This window comes from Raphanus sativus, chromosome 9, assembly GCF_000801105.2.
Source record: "Raphanus sativus cultivar WK10039 chromosome 9, ASM80110v3, whole genome shotgun sequence".
Lineage (NCBI taxonomy): Eukaryota > Viridiplantae > Streptophyta > Magnoliopsida > Brassicales > Brassicaceae > Raphanus > Raphanus sativus.
This window is the reverse complement of record NC_079519.1, coordinates 8,447,340-8,463,097: the sequence shown is the minus strand read 5'-3', so window position 1 is coordinate 8,463,097 and position 15,758 is coordinate 8,447,340. Positions and strand designations below refer to the sequence as shown.

Here is a 15,758-nt window from a genome sequence, read left to right as displayed (position 1 = left end):
TTATCAATAGGATAATATATTACCTAAGGATATTAACCAACAAAAAAACAAAAAAAATTACAATCTATTAAAAATTAAGAAAATAAATTATCAAGATCACAATAATATTTACCTAAGAGCTTTACTAATTTTTTAGTGGTAGTTAACAACTACAAAATCAATTTATCAGATTAATTAATACTTTTCAAATGAGCTTACAAGTTTTCATGTAAATCTCCAAAACAATCAAACATAACTTTACTATAAATTAATATATATTTTTTAAATCTTATCTATTTAAATGCATTATACAAGCATATAAACTTCACAACTATTTATTGAGTTAATTATATCTGATAAAAGACAAATATAATCAAGATGTGTGACCATTTACGCATGTAAAGCGTGGGCGTCGATCGGTTCTGCTTGGGCGTCAAGCTTGGGCGTCAAGTGATGCTGGTTGAGTGATGGCGTCATGTTGTTGGACCCAGTGGCGAATCTAGAATGAAAACTTAGTGGGGACATAAAATAAATAAAAGGAGAAAAAGGTGGAGGAGGGGGTTTGAACCAAGGTTTAAAGGGGTCAAACACATTAATGAAACCAACTATGCTACAAAAGTCTTGCTGTCCCTTATGCAAATAAATTAATTTTTTAGATTTTTGTGGGGCAGTTGCCTCCAGCTTAGACAACGTAGATTCACCACTGGTTGGACCGTCGATCGATGCTACCTGCTTTTGGTGGCCAATCGTGCGCTCAAGATGAGCAGGATCGAGATGGTCAAAGAGCTCACTTTACTTGCTTCTACTACTGTTGAATATGCACCTAAACGGAACAAAGAAATTTTTTAAGTAACAAAGAAAAATAAGATCTAGACTTTACATTTTCACCTAGTTTAGTGGTGAATCAAACACTCCTCGGTAACTCCTCAGTAACGGCGCCAATTTGATATGCTCAAATTACCTCAAAGGAACTCTCTCAAATAAGAGAAATATTGTAGTATTTGGAGGTCGAATCCACATGGAGCGTAGATCACACAATAGACTATCAGCTGCATGAAACGTTAAAACAGAAATAGAAGTCAGTAAATAGCACAGAACACAAATATCAGTTTGTAAACAGATAGGAAAAACACTAGATCGAGGAAAATAAAAAAGCACACGATCAAAACTCAGATCAATAGTTGCTAAGGGTTTATTATGTTCAATCCTAGAACTCAAATTCAATTATCAGTTGTCCAACTCTTGCTCCAACAAACCTCCTAAGTCTAGATCCTCGTAGGTCAACTCTCGCTGAACGACCAATTTCTCTAAAAATATATTAAAATTCAATTTGATATGTTAATTAAGTTATTTGGACTAACTCTCGTTGTTTCTAGCAACCTAGCTCAGTAGAAATCGGATCAGTATATCAGTCACACTTTTGCTTATTCCAATAATCCTATGATTAATATTTAATGTTATACTAAATTTTGATCCGCGCTTTCAAAGCGCGAGATTTGTTTCTTTTAAAAAATTTGGTCAATTTTTTTTAATTGTAAGATTATGTAGTTTAATATAATATAATCTAATCTATTTATAGTTTTGTTGAGTTTATGTATTTAAAATATACTTTTATGTTGGACATGATATAAAAGATGTATACTCATAAAAATTGTTTCATGAGTTTTAAATTATAAAATTTTATTCTTAGTAATTATAATGTAATTTATTTGTTATTATTAATATTTATTAAATGTAACCTATAAACATAAAAACTAAATCGGGCTTTTTAATGGATACTGAAAAATACAAAAATATATTCTATACAAATGTGCCTCGTGGATAAAAAAATGAGTTTGCATTTAGTAAATAAACAAGATCTAATATCATAAAATATGATTTTATGACTGTTTAGTTTCAAAAAAGTAACAGAAAGCAACGTTACAATTTACTAAAGTAATATGGGTCTAGTAAATAAATGGTTTACAACGTTACTTTCTGTATACATACTCTATTACTTTAGTAAATTGTATACATAGTAGTACTTTCATATTATTTTAGTAATTTTTATCAATATAGGATATTTTGGATGTTATGGTATTAAATTTTCTAATTTTTATTATTAAATAACATATCAAAATATTATATCAGTTTTGATTCTTATAACCTAATTTGTTTTTTTTTGTCACCTTTCAAAAAATTATATTTTAGTATCTATGATCTTATTTTTATAAAATCTGAAATGTTATTATTTTGAGTTTTTAATATTTATATTTCAAATTGTGTACTTCGTCAAGAAAATTTGGATAATTACAGAGCCATTTTGGAGTTTGGGAGATTATATGATTTTTGAATTTTTTTTCACTAAATTAATTTATTATTTTATAAACTATATATTTACATTTTGCTAAGACTTTTCCTAAATATTTTCTCAACAAATTTTGTTATGATAAAAATAAATATTAAATTTATAATTAAAATTAATTATTCATTGATATCTTTAATTAATCATTAGAATTTTAAAATTTTAGCTACATATTTTGTAAATAATACATGAACTAAAATGTCAGATATAGGTTCAAGTCCCGGCCACCGTCAATTAAAAAGAGGTGAAAAGGACGGCCCCCTAGATGCCTTCGGTGGGCTCACTGACTTTCCTCCGGTAGACGGTCATTAAGTGCTAATCGGATCTCTTTCAGAAGCATCCAGATATTAGGGTCATAAAAAAGTTAGTTATGTATTATTATATTTTGTATATAATACTTTTTAGATAATATATTGATTTGAGTTTCAAAATAAACAAAAACACAATATATAGTTGTAAATAAAAGTTTAAAATATGATAATAATTTTAGTTTTTGCATCAAATATTACATAGTTTATGAATTTAACCCGTTTGAAAAATAAATGATAATTTATTTAAATGAAAGCATTTTTAAAAATAGGGTAATCTACTAATTTAATATAATTTTCATATTTAGTTCATAGAGCACCTCTATTTTAATATAATACTAGGGTCGGCCCGCCCTACGGGCGGGGTGATAATTTAAAAATAATCTAAATTGTTAGAGTAATATTTTTGATTTTTTTTAATATTTGTTTTTATTTAACTTTTTGTTCTATATTAGTAATTTAGTATGAATCATTATTTTAGTAATTGTTATTTTTTATTCAGTGTCATTTCATTACTATTAACTAAATTTTTCTTTACGGTTAATAAAATTGTTTATATAAAGTTTTATTCTATTTTTATTTTGATGGTGTAGAATTGTTGATTTATTTGTTTAATTTAAAGTTATCTAGTTTTACTCATTCTCTTACATTATGCGTGATTTAATCATATGTAATCCTTATTTTCTTTCTTTTATTAAAAATCGACATTAGAGTTGGAAGAAAAACCATATTTTCTTAGCTGCAAGCTCTTTCATTAAGAAAATAGGTGAAACAGACACAACTAAAAAATAGAAAGACATCATAAAGTTACAATTCTTCTCATTGTTTTGATTCAATATAGATATACAAAAGAAAAAAAACAACTTTCATAATCTGATTTGTATAGCGGCCCTTGACTCCCAATTGATACTTGAAGTGTATGTGCCTATATATAATTGGAAGCTTCTGTTTGGAAATAATTGAAGGCACTAAAACAACTTGTTTTGCTTTCTTAAAGTCTCATTAACCGCTGACCATAACACATCTGAAATTAAAAAATGAAAACCAAATTTATTTAGTTTATTTCTAGCTGAAACCGTTATATTTAAGCATGTATACAAATTTGTAGGAAAAACATATATATAAATCATTGACTGGAAAAGGCATCTGATTCACTTCTAGAACTAAGATGGTTCATTTCCATTGAGGCCATCTAACTGAGTGTCAGTCTTGATCGAGCCATTGGTTGAGTCATGCCACACCAACTCCAGCTACTCACACGCAAAATACAGTAAATTTTACAATCACCAAATTCAAACCACTTATAACAAACAAAGGTTCAGAGTAACTCATACACACCTCTTCGACGATCATGTTGTCACATTCTTTAAAACCACATTCTTCAGTGATTTGTTCACACCACAAGCATCAACCACCTGACAAACAAAATTTGCGTCGACACTGGTTAGTGACAAACGAATCACAACAGTCTGAGGAAAACGAAAAGGAAACCAAAAAAATAATTAAAGTAAAGCAAAAATACCTTTGACTCAGATTTTGGACTCGAGGAAACCCCTCCAGAAATATCGCTGTGGTTATACACCACATCGGATACAAAGTGTCAATGCAAATTTCGGGAACCACATCATCAAAGAACACGTGTGATGAGAGAGACGCCTTCGCTTTCGAATTCTTGGAAGCTATTGCTGGTGAAAGTCTGTCTGCGTTGATAAGAGTAGGGCATAAATGAAAACTATACAGTCCAAATAATAATGACTTGACGAATGAGAGTAACACATGGAAAAAATTAAGTGCACGTAATAGATTGTAAACACACTGGCCATACATCTGGAGCCCAAAACAGAAGTGAACAGCAGTAAAATCAACCAAATAATGACAAAAATGATAACAAAGAGATGGAAAGAAAATATCTGATTTTTATTGATCACACTTACGTTGGCTTACTTCACCAGACATGTCTATGACCATGATGATAATCATTTGTACTAACTGGCTAAGGAAACTGAGAGATAAGAGCAAATACTTCAAGGTGAAACTACCATGTACTATCCATGTTCCATTGGAGTTGGGCAATACGCGAAATCTGGCTTTAATCTCTCGGTCATAAGCTGGAAAGCAGATAGTGAAAAAAAAAAGAAGAAACGATTCACAATCACTAAAATATTATTCATATTTTCCTATTAGACATTTTACTTGCCCAATCAACCATGTAGCAAAGAGATGGTTTTGTCGGTATGAAAACATAAAGAGAAAGTCTGTAATTTCTAGCAGACGTAACGATCTCAAAGTCAGATATGTAACCACCTATTGACTGAAGGAGGGAAGCACCAATCTGCTAATCTAAGTCCGTCTAACTAACCTGCACAACAGAAGTGCAAAACAAAAACTTTAGGCAACACTCATCTATATCTGAAACCCACAACTGATCATGAAGAAAAAGAACCAATATAAGCACGCACCAAGAAACATAGTACCCTCGTAAGAGCCGAGCTTGAGCTTGCCGTGATTTTCTGGCTGTAAAGAAAACATTAGAAATTGATCCTAAACTTTATGCTGAATGAGTGCTAAGAAAGATACGAAAAATACCAGAATAGAATTGAGAGACACAAATCAAACAATGGATATAAAATGACTACATACCTCTCTGAGAGTACTGATTGCTCTTTGTCACATCAAATGAACTCAGCTGATAACTACCTCCCTCTCTGAGTAGGCATTGGAACATGTTCAACTCTGTGGACTCTAATCCATCACTGAATCATTGTAGACTGCATCCTTTAATAAAAAAGAAGACATTATAAACACCGTTATCTATTACAATAAGAGAAAGTAACAAAAGATTCAGTGCCTTCTCGATCTATAAGAGAAAGAATATGCGTTGGAAGCAAAACTCCAATACTTTTAAGAATAAACGTTTCCAAAGAGGCAATTTACCTTCTCATCTACCAGAACTATATCGATCCCCATAAACTTTCCACCTTTCTTGGCATTCCTAGATTTTCAGAAACAGAGGAGAAGGAGACGTTACGGTGAGCTGTGCTGTTCATCGCTGGAAGATGGTGTATTTATACTCGTTGCTTCATAACCTGATCTCGTGGTGTAATCTTTTTATTGTTGGCAATCTGTTTTGGATCCCTAGGAGAATCTACTTTCGCAGCAGAACTACATATTTCATAGAATGGTTTCTCTACTTCATGCAGTATGTGCAGTCTCAGAAGAATGTAATGGCGAGGTGATGCTGTTTATTTTCTTCGATGGTGAAATGTTGGCGGACTGAAGTTTTCCACTCATTGTATGAACTCGTGAGGCTCTCATCGTTAGATGCTGAGGTGATTCCATCTCCATAGAGAATTTCACGCTCTATTGGAAATAATATCAGCTTGTTTCCAGTGTCTGCTCATACTATCTGTAGACGTTGTCAGCTGAATCATTTTCCTTGACATCGGTATTTGTCCCTGGACTCCTGGAGGCCACTTGTCTAGTTGTTAGTAAGTCTGGAATGATGTCCACAGAGTCAGACATATCAGTTCTTCTTGTAGCAGTGAACTCTTTGGAGTTTGGAATCTGTGGACTTGGTCGTCCTACTCTCGTTTGCCTTCTTCCGTGGGCTTGAATGAAGTTCATAGTCGCCTAACCTGCTTGCAGAAAAGCATATTGCTAAGTTACTTCAGATTAACATAGATAGGATTTCATTTAAAAATAATTAGTGGATACGTACGCATCAAAATCACAAAAGAAGGCAAACAAATCATTTTTCTGTTTTAGACTTCCACTATACCTTTCTTTCGTCTTTGTGGTTTTCCTGACTGGGCTTGAGAAATCAAAGTCCGATATGTCAATTTTAGATGACGATAACTTGCCAAAAACTCCACCCATGTCGAAACCCATATCCCTGAGAAGGAGACAGAGAAACATAATTATGTGAGACAGTGTGCCTTGTTGTCAAACAACACTATCTTAGAGAAGTAGTCCATAGTATTCTTAAAAAAATCTTAGAATTAGCAGCCACTTAATCTTCATAGTTTGTCGAAATTTCTGCGAATTCACATTAATCTTCTCAAGAAATATCTTTAATCTTTTTCTGCCGCAACCAAGTTGAAAGGCAATCATATAGGAAGCACACTTGTAAACAAAATCTGGATTCACTAAGGTTGGTTTAGATCATTGAAACCAGCATTTAAACACTTAAAACTTACCAAGCATTAGATCTTTCTCCTTGGCTTAGCTTCTGTATAATTTTTTTTAGCAGGTGCAGACATGGCAAAATCTGTTCAGTATTACTCTTGACAATTTACTGCAAACAAAATAAGCTACCATTATAATCATTCAATCACTCACTCATAAAAATACTTATCTCTTATGTTGTGATCAACAACACACCTGCCACGATCGCAATCATCTATGTCCCCTACTTCATCGCTGCCAGCTAGATTCACCACCAATATCACTCCCACCGCGTTCTCTCTTCTCCTTTACCTCACCCTCTTTACATCCCAGCAAAGCCTTCGTCTCTCAATTTAAAATCCTCTCAGATTCTTCAAGATCTCAACAACTGAATTTTTCATTTGATTACTAATTGAAAAGGAGAGTAAATGATGAATAAGTGGAAAAGTGATGTTGCCTTTAATAAACCCACCACAAACGTAGCACATAAATATAACCGGAGACTACACTACTCAAAAGCCCAATGCCGTTACAGAGGCGGTGGTCGGAGGCTTTAGGAGACGAAGAGTGAGTGAGGAGGAGCCGAGTGCAGGTGTGGTCGTATCAGATCAAACCCTAAAAGAGGATGCATGGGCCAGATATGAACTTTTAGAAGAGAGCCCACAAAACAAACGAACATAAAAGTCCAGATAAAAGAAAGATTGCATTACGTAAAAGAGATGGACGCGTGGCGTGTTTTCCTTGCCCTATTTGATGACGTGGCAAGAGGAGAAGAGAATAGAAGTCTTCTTTATATATAAGATGTACTATAATGATAAATGTATAAAAATAACATAATTTTGTCATAATTATTATTTTATTTGTTTTATGAATTTTTAACTAATATTTATCATAATAATATTATATTACTAATAACAAATTAACTAATGCATTATTTTATAAAAAAAATTAAAATGTTTGGTAGGATTTGTTAGATTTTTTCTCAACAGATTTTGCCATAACTAAAAATAAAAAAAAATCAAATTTATTGTTAAAATTGATTTATTATTAATATATTTATGATTATTAAAATTTAATATAAATAATCAAATCTGTCAAATTAAATAAGTAGTTAAGTAGTTCTACTAAAAATAATACCCTAAATTAATACTCCACCTATTTCAAAATGATCTATGTTTTAAAAAAAATATTTCTAAAAAATTCATATTTTACATTTTAAATGTATTAGTGACAAACTGTAAACTTCAAAAATATTAATTATGTCTACTAAATTTTGATTGGTTAAAAATTATGAGAAATATCTAAACACAGAAAATCATGTATTTATTGTCAAAATTTTCCGTATTTTTCTAATTAGATCATTGGTTCTTGTTTATTCTAAATCGAAACAAGCAGCATTTCATATATGGATTCAAGCAACAATAGGGTAAAACAACGCAAAAACTTTTGTGCTTATTCAACACTAGTTAAAAATATCCCCAACAACATAAACAACTTCTAACTAAAAAAATCAACAACCAATAAAGCTTCATTGGTGAATCTCTCTAACACACCGCTCCTTATAAGCTGAGGTGTAAACAACCACCCACCCGTCACAAACACGAACCCGACAGTGAGCAGCCTCGATAGAACCGGACTCAGCTGCCACCGCTGTATCACCATCGTCTTCTTCTTCACGGCCAGTTCCGCGGCAGTGCAAACACCATGTAAGACGAAGAACAAAGTAACTTCCCATGTTGGCATCTCACGAGTTAAATAGAAGAAGAGCAGCTCATGAACCAATCCTGAGACGATGAACGCCGCTAAAATCCCAGGAAACAAAGCCCAACCAGAGCTCATTCCGCGTTCAGAAACTCGCCGCATTGGGGCGTAAACTGCTGGTCGGAGAATCGCTGGAACCATGAGGTTCCACCGTCGACCCCAGAAATCTTGTAGAGATGTGGCTAAGTATGGTTTGTTGGACTGTGGTTCGAGGTCACATCCAAGAAAGAAACAAACAACATATTTGACGAATGATAAAATTATTTCAATCTCTAAGTAGAGGTGCACAAAATAGAGAGCCAAAAGCAGAGCTGGAGACATATTCTTTCTGTAGCCATACAAATGTAATACCAAACCTGATATGCCAACTTTAATGGCAAACACCATTTTGGGCAAGTGTTGGTTTTGAGATTTAGGGTTTTGCTGAGCTTTGATTGGGAAGCAAGTAAAGCAGATGAATCTAGAGAGACTTGCAGGGATTGGGGTTAGAGGACCTTTGTCAAACGAGAAGAGAATAAGTTTAAAGTTGGCGAGCCATGTGAGGAAAAATGCCGTGATTAAAGATAGATGCACAGAAGAGAAACACAGAGGAAGAACAAGAAACAAAGCAAGGACAGGACAAAGAGAGAGTAACCGTGGAACACCAGATTTGATTCTAGGTGATATGTAGTAACAATAAGATATGGAGATTACTGCAGAGATCCATACATTGATCAAGTTTTTGAGTTCTTGCTCCATTTTCTCAGCTCTTTGTGTTGATGAGTTTTTTGGCAATCACAGAGGTTTTAAGGCCTTTTAATGGTAAGTTCTAGTTGTTTGTAAACAGTGGTAGCATCGAATACATAAAAGTGGGTGAAAGAGTAAATACGTACAATGACGATAGTATTAAATATCGAGTAAATGGGTAGTTGTTGAGCAATTGAGTGTTGATAAGTTATTAATGCCTCCATGTGACAAGGATTGGATAGCTTTGTCAAAAACAAAGGCGAGGATCGGATAATGTTCCGGTCATTTTGGGTATCGGCTCTCCCTTTTCTGGTAATTCTAATAAATTTATTCGAAAATATAGAGCAAATTTATATAAATATATCAATAGCTATGCTACTCCGAAAATAACCAGACCAATATCCTTCACTATATATCTCATATCTCTGGGCAATGGAAAGTGTATGTGTAATGCTCCGATCGTCCACAGTTAATGGATCTCCAACGCTTGTTCATTCGACCTGTGGGGTTCATCCTGTCCAGTGGATGCGCGTCTCTAAAATCATGTTTACTAATTTTACAATCAATACATGGCCTTTTTCGTGTTTTAATCTCACTCGCACGCTATCACAAATCATTTTCTGATAGATAACCATCCTTATATTACTCTATTTCAGGAATGTTTAATTTTAGAGTTCTAAATGGTTGTATACCAAAAAAGATAGTGCATTTTGATGACGTAGAAAACCAAATCAATTATCTTAAATCTTTCTATATATCACAACTCATAAAGTTACACTATGTTGCATCATTTACAGTGTCTGTTACTCTTGCTTACCCCTTGTGCTCATGGCATATTCGTACAGGGTCATCTTCTTTTCTTTCTAAAACTAAGGTCCTATTTTGCTAAAAATTATAAATATTAAGATCCCGATTTTAGGTCATGGCGCCTAAATCACAACAACAAAATGAGCACAAGCTCTTGGTACCATTTAAGTCAGGCCTGATTATTTGACATATTAAAATCTTGGGACGGATTACAAAAGGTTGATAGTAATTCTAGAAAAACTTCAGATTGCCAAATTGCTCGACAAAATTGGAAAAGATCAGTGCCAGTCCTAACTCCTAAGTGTCATGGCACCTAAAATACAACAACAGAATGCTTCCCTCTAACGAGAACTCAAAATGGAGAATTATCCTTGTTAGGGCTGGGCAAATAAACCGAACCCGAAAATCCGAACCGAATCCGATCCGATAAAAATGAATCCGAACCGATCCGAACCCGACTTAAATACCGAATGGATCTTGTTTTTTGGTATTTCGGGTTATGGGTATTATCCGAACCGAACCCGAATTTAAATGGATATCCGATAGAACCCGAAACATTCAAAACCCTAGAAAGGTCTTATACCAAATATGATCTCAATTTCTAATATGTGTTCAAAATACATTAAGATATATTGAACATCTAAAATATTTATGTATTACATAAATATTGGTGGTTCTATTATATGAAGGTTGATGGTTAAAGGTGGCTGTTAAATTTTGAAATATTTAGATTTAGATTTTATTTTCATTAAACAATGTTTCTCATTTCATGAGGTCGTGGTTTTCATTTTATGATTTTATTTATTTAGTTTTCTTTTATCAATAAATATGTTTTTCTTTCGTTTAATTTTGAATTATCATGGTTGATGTTCGTTTCTTAATTTTAAATCGATTTTACTTATGTTTTAGTTACAAAGAGGTACAAATTAGGTATTTGAAACCAAAACAAACCAATTTTACTTAGGTTTTGGTTACAAAATAGGTATAAATCGGATATTTTTAAACCAAAAAACCGATTGGGACCCGAACCCGAAAGTATATTGGGTTATACCGGTTCTTTGAAGATTTACTAACCCCAACCCGAACCCGATAGAACCCGAACCGGTACCGAACCGAACTTTCAAATAATCCGAATGGGGCTGATTTTGATAAACCCGAAAAACCGAAACCCGATTGGGACCCCGAATGCCCATGCCTAATCCTTGTTTATTTCTCCAACCATTGATAGATCGTAAATCTCGTGAGTTATATATATATATATATATATATATATATATATATATATATATATATGTATGTATATATAAAAGATTCTAAACGAAAGATATCATTATTCACAAACATAGTAAACGAAACCGAAATCAATAAATAATACCAAATACCATAAAAGATTCTAAATAGAAGAAAATGATATTGTGATTTAATACCAAATAGCATAAAAGATTGGGATAATTTGAAAAATACCTTATTTATAGTTTGAAATTTGAAAATACATTTCATTTTCTGTTTTTTGAAAACTACACTTTATCAGATATGAAAAGACATTTTTCTCCAGATTAATTACTCTGATAAATAAAATACAAATTCAAAAACACAACAACAATAATAATAATACTTATGTTTAAGATAAATCTAAGTTTATAGTTTTTTCGATGGAATATTCTTTAGTTTATTTTTCTATTTAATAATATTTCTGTTTTTTAGCTCATGAATTACTATGGGTTTCTAGGTTGTTTCCGTTTGGAGTTTTTAAAATCTAATTACAACCAGGAACTTAACGTGCAGATGAATCACAAAAGATTTCTTATATTTATATATTTCTTTTTCACTAGTTCTCTGTCCAATTCATCCTTTGATGAGCTCTTGTGCTTTCTCCAATATCATTGCATATGTTTTCGACAAACTCAAATGCTTAAATAAGTTGTACAGTGAAGAAACCAGAGCGTCTTGTTCTATAAGTTGAACACAAAAGCATAACTAATTTCAGAACACAACAACAAGCATAGTTAGACACTGTTAATCTAAGTTTGATGTCATGAGAGAATCCTTTTCTAAATTTATAGAGATAATCTAAGAACAAGTGACAAAAAAAATCTAAGAACATGAGTGAAGATATATAAACTTGTGAATGAGAGGAAGGAGAAGATGCTGGCAAAAATGGAGAATTTAAAAGATTAAAGAGAAGATAAACGAGACTTTGATTTCTTTAAAATGAATAAATTTCAGATATATTTTACTAAGATATCGGATAGATAATAATTGCATTGTTGTAAAACAAAGTAAATTCTTGTTGAATTTATTAAGTTAAATATTTGAATAATTATTAAGACAAAAATATATCATAATAATTTCAGATATTGAGATTGGGTAACTTAGTCATTTACATTTACTGAAAGTATAGTTTTCAAAATAATTACACAAAAGTGTAGTTTTCAAATTAAAATCTCAAATAAGAGTATTTTTTTCCAAATTTTCCCTAAAAGATTCTCAAATAATATATAAAGAATATATAATACGAAATGTAAATGTTTAAAACCTTTTAACTTTCCAGATAAACAAATAATCTAATATATATAAATGGAAATTAAGATTGTCAAAAAAGGAAACAAAATCTGATTGTTTGAGTTATTATCAAAATAAAATGAAAGGAGGATAATCAGACAAACAAATCTGCACACCCTTAAGAGTTTTTTTTTAAAGCTGATTTACTATGACATTGTAACTATGAAAAATATTACATAGATCGCCGTTAAGAGTTATGAACAGAAAAACTTATGCCACTGGACTAAAGAGTTGGCTATGTATCATTGTGTTCTTAAATTATATTAATATTTTCGCTTAAAATCTCATCTCTATGGGTTTTAACCGGTGTTTTGAAATCTGATCAGAATCCGCAGTTGAACTGGTAAACATGGTAACCCAAATTTAATCTGGTTTGAATTTTAAGAAAAATTTATTATTTAAAAGTTCAGTAAAACCTGCAAAAGACCATTATAATCCAAAGCTCTACAACTGGTTGAACCCCTGGTTAAACATTAAATAACTTTTATTTATTTTTTAGATTTTTAATTACGTTATTAAAATTTGTTTTTTATTCAAATTAAAAAGTGAAGTTTTCAGATTTTACTAATATACTTTTCTGTTGTTGGATGTCGACTATGTATCTCCTTTTTTCTGTGAATCTCATTTACACTATTTAATTTGTGATTTTTAGGATTTTGATGAAGATTTATGCCATTTGAAAAATGAAGTAAACGATGATAGAGAGAACCAAAATTAGTTGATGTGATCTGGTCGGTATTAGTCTATTTTTATTATCGACAATATTTTTTGTCATCTATTTCATTGAAACCATTAACCATTGTGCCAAACGCGGTTTATTATTATCGACAATGTAATATTTTACTTTTGTTTTTTCTTTGGATTTAAAGGTTAATCTTACTATTCACATTTCACATTTAAATACTTATGAATTTTAAGTTTTGATATTTTTATTAGATTTCATAACTCCTAACTTATTACAAAACTATTAAATAATCCAAATTTTGTTTTGATTTTTTCTAAGTTTTTTTTGAAATGATATTTTGTATGTTAAATGTAAATAAAATTTTAATTTTTTAAATATTATTAAACATAAATATATATATTATATCATTAATACCTAATATATTATTATTTAATAAAATTAATTAGTTTGTCGACCCACTGTTCGTTCATGATCAATTCGGTAACCCGATAAATCATCTTGTTTTGTGTCCAAGTCGGGTTTCAAAAAATTGGTTTTAACCCAAGAAGATATACAAAAATTAAAAAAATATTTCAGATTTCAGTAAATACTTTACTTTTTGGAGACAAAATAAAATTACAAATTCTTAGCTAGATCCACTCTCTTTTCATAGGAACTTTTATTTTATTATTTTTTATATTCATGTTTGGTTAAATCAAGTTTGAGTAATATAATAATAATTTTGAAAAAAAAAAATATCAGATCTCCATATTCTGACTTCTTTTTTTTTTCTTTTTTTTTTGACTTCCCCGTTTCTATATATGCACTGTTCTTTAAACTTAAATCAAACAAAAGAATATTACATTTTAGAGACAGAAGACAAACGAACCAAGTACCAACTAAGTTTTGTTGGAAAATGGTCGAGAACTTCTGTTTCCGACCGTTCCTCCATAGATGTTTTTGTATATATTAGAGAATATTGATCACGAATAAAACGGAAAAAGAACCCTCATAGAGTCTGAACCCTCCACTATCCATGTTATTTCAGCAAAGATCTAACTCCTAAATCATATATCATATTGATAAGAGAATTAGATCTAATTTTTTTTTTTTTTGGGATTAATCTGGAAGTATATCAGGTCCATGAAGAGTAGAGCTGGGAATTTGACTCATTATCTGCGGGTCCCGCCTCGTTTGATCCGCTGTGGGGCAGGTGCGGGTCGAGTGATTTGAAAAAAAATGTTTGCGGGTGTGGGTGTAGGTCGAGTGATTTTAACGCGGGGCGGGTGCGGGTCGACCGAATTTAAACTGCGAGTATCCGTCAATCCGCAAAATTAATAATTTTTTTTAATATGATTTTTTATAGAAAATATGTTTTTTATAAAAAATAAAAAACATTACGAATATTTTTAAAAATTAATTTAAATATATTATTTATATTGTTTTATAAAAAGATTAATAAAATAATTATTTTTATTTTTTTTATATTATCCGCACATCCTGCGGATTACCCGCTAATTTATATGGGGCGGGCGGATCTTACATTTCCTAGATACGGGTCAAACGGGTTGGATTTTTGAATCGAAAAAATGATTCGACCCATAGCGGGTCGGGGCGGGTCGACGGGTATCAAAACGCAAACAAGGGTGATAGTCTAATAGAAAAGAATGTAATACTTGTTATAGCAATGATTGTTTTTTTTCTTTTTAGCAATGACTATTTTATTTATACATAAATTATGTGTATTTTATTTTTATACATAATTTTATTTTCAAAAAGAAAAATATATTGTTAGTCATTTGATAAACGAGAGATTGATCACCACGATTTGACATTTACCAAACTCGATAATCACAGAATCTCTCATATGATTAATTGTCTGATTGATAATTGGGTTATAGAAAATAGAGAAAATTACCCAGAATAACTCTAATCTTTTACTTAATTACTAGTCTAACTTTATATAATCAACATAATCTAAAATTGGTACAAAAAGACTAATTAACCTCAATGGTTCCTCTTAATTACAATTTTGCCATTATACATCAATTCATTAACAAAAATAAGCACAAAAAAAATATCGTGAAACATCTCCTCGTCGTCGTAACAAGAACAAACAAAAGCTAGGTTTAAGAAATGTCAGATTCATTGTCGCCGGCGGATTGATCTACTATCTCCGATTAGAATCAACTTCGCCGGTGAGGGATTTGATTTATCCGCTGTTAAACACTCCACGAGGTTTGGGAAAAACACCATCGCTTCACCTGTCATCTCTGTCTTCTTCTCTACTGTGAATTGCTTTCTGGTTTTGTTAATCCATTGTGTGCTTTAGGTCATTGCTTGTTTCTGTTTTCATAGATTCTTAGATTGGTCTGTTTAGTTAATGTTCTTTGTTTATTTATTCTTTGCTTCTCTGATTTGATCGTTTCACATTGTTGTTTGT

General features: G+C 31.6%; 1 protein-coding gene and 1 long non-coding RNA gene across 15 annotated transcripts; both read right to left on the bottom strand.

Annotated features, from left to right (window-relative positions):
• Window positions 1–3,402: 3,402 nt before the first annotated feature.
• On the bottom strand, window positions 3,403–7,609 carry LOC108827224 (uncharacterized). Of its 14 annotated transcripts, none has more exons than XR_008938466.1 (12): window positions 7,012–7,440; window positions 6,828–6,925; window positions 6,410–6,523; window positions 5,566–6,266; window positions 5,272–5,406; window positions 5,091–5,145; window positions 4,936–4,990; window positions 4,566–4,739; window positions 4,154–4,331; window positions 3,970–4,046; window positions 3,787–3,881; window positions 3,403–3,655 (listed from the first exon to the last, which is right to left on the bottom strand). It is a non-coding gene; the product is annotated as an uncharacterized LOC108827224 (long non-coding RNA). The 14 variants fall into 14 exon arrangements; XR_008938464.1 differs by lacking the exon at window positions 3,403–3,655 and adding an exon at window positions 7,506–7,609 and having other exon boundaries at window positions 3,662–3,881; window positions 7,012–7,410; XR_008938472.1 differs by lacking the exon at window positions 3,403–3,655 and having other exon boundaries at window positions 3,662–3,881; window positions 5,272–5,399; window positions 5,566–5,623; window positions 5,718–6,266; window positions 7,012–7,441.
• A 615-nt stretch (window positions 7,610–8,224) lies between these two features.
• LOC108825935 (probable long-chain-alcohol O-fatty-acyltransferase 5) lies at window positions 8,225–9,368 on the bottom strand. The gene has a single exon (XM_018599301.2). It carries the CDS (start codon window positions 9,292–9,294, stop codon window positions 8,293–8,295), a length of 1,002 nt encoding a protein of 333 aa, XP_018454803.1. The 5' UTR covers window positions 9,295–9,368; the 3' UTR covers window positions 8,225–8,292.
• Between the last annotated feature and the right edge of the window lie 6,390 nt (window positions 9,369–15,758).

Excerpts from the sequence above, each read along its gene's own strand:
- LOC108825935 (XM_018599301.2), bottom strand. The coding sequence starts at position 9,294 with ATGGAGCAAGAACTCAAAAACTTGATCAATGTATGGATCTCTGCAGTA.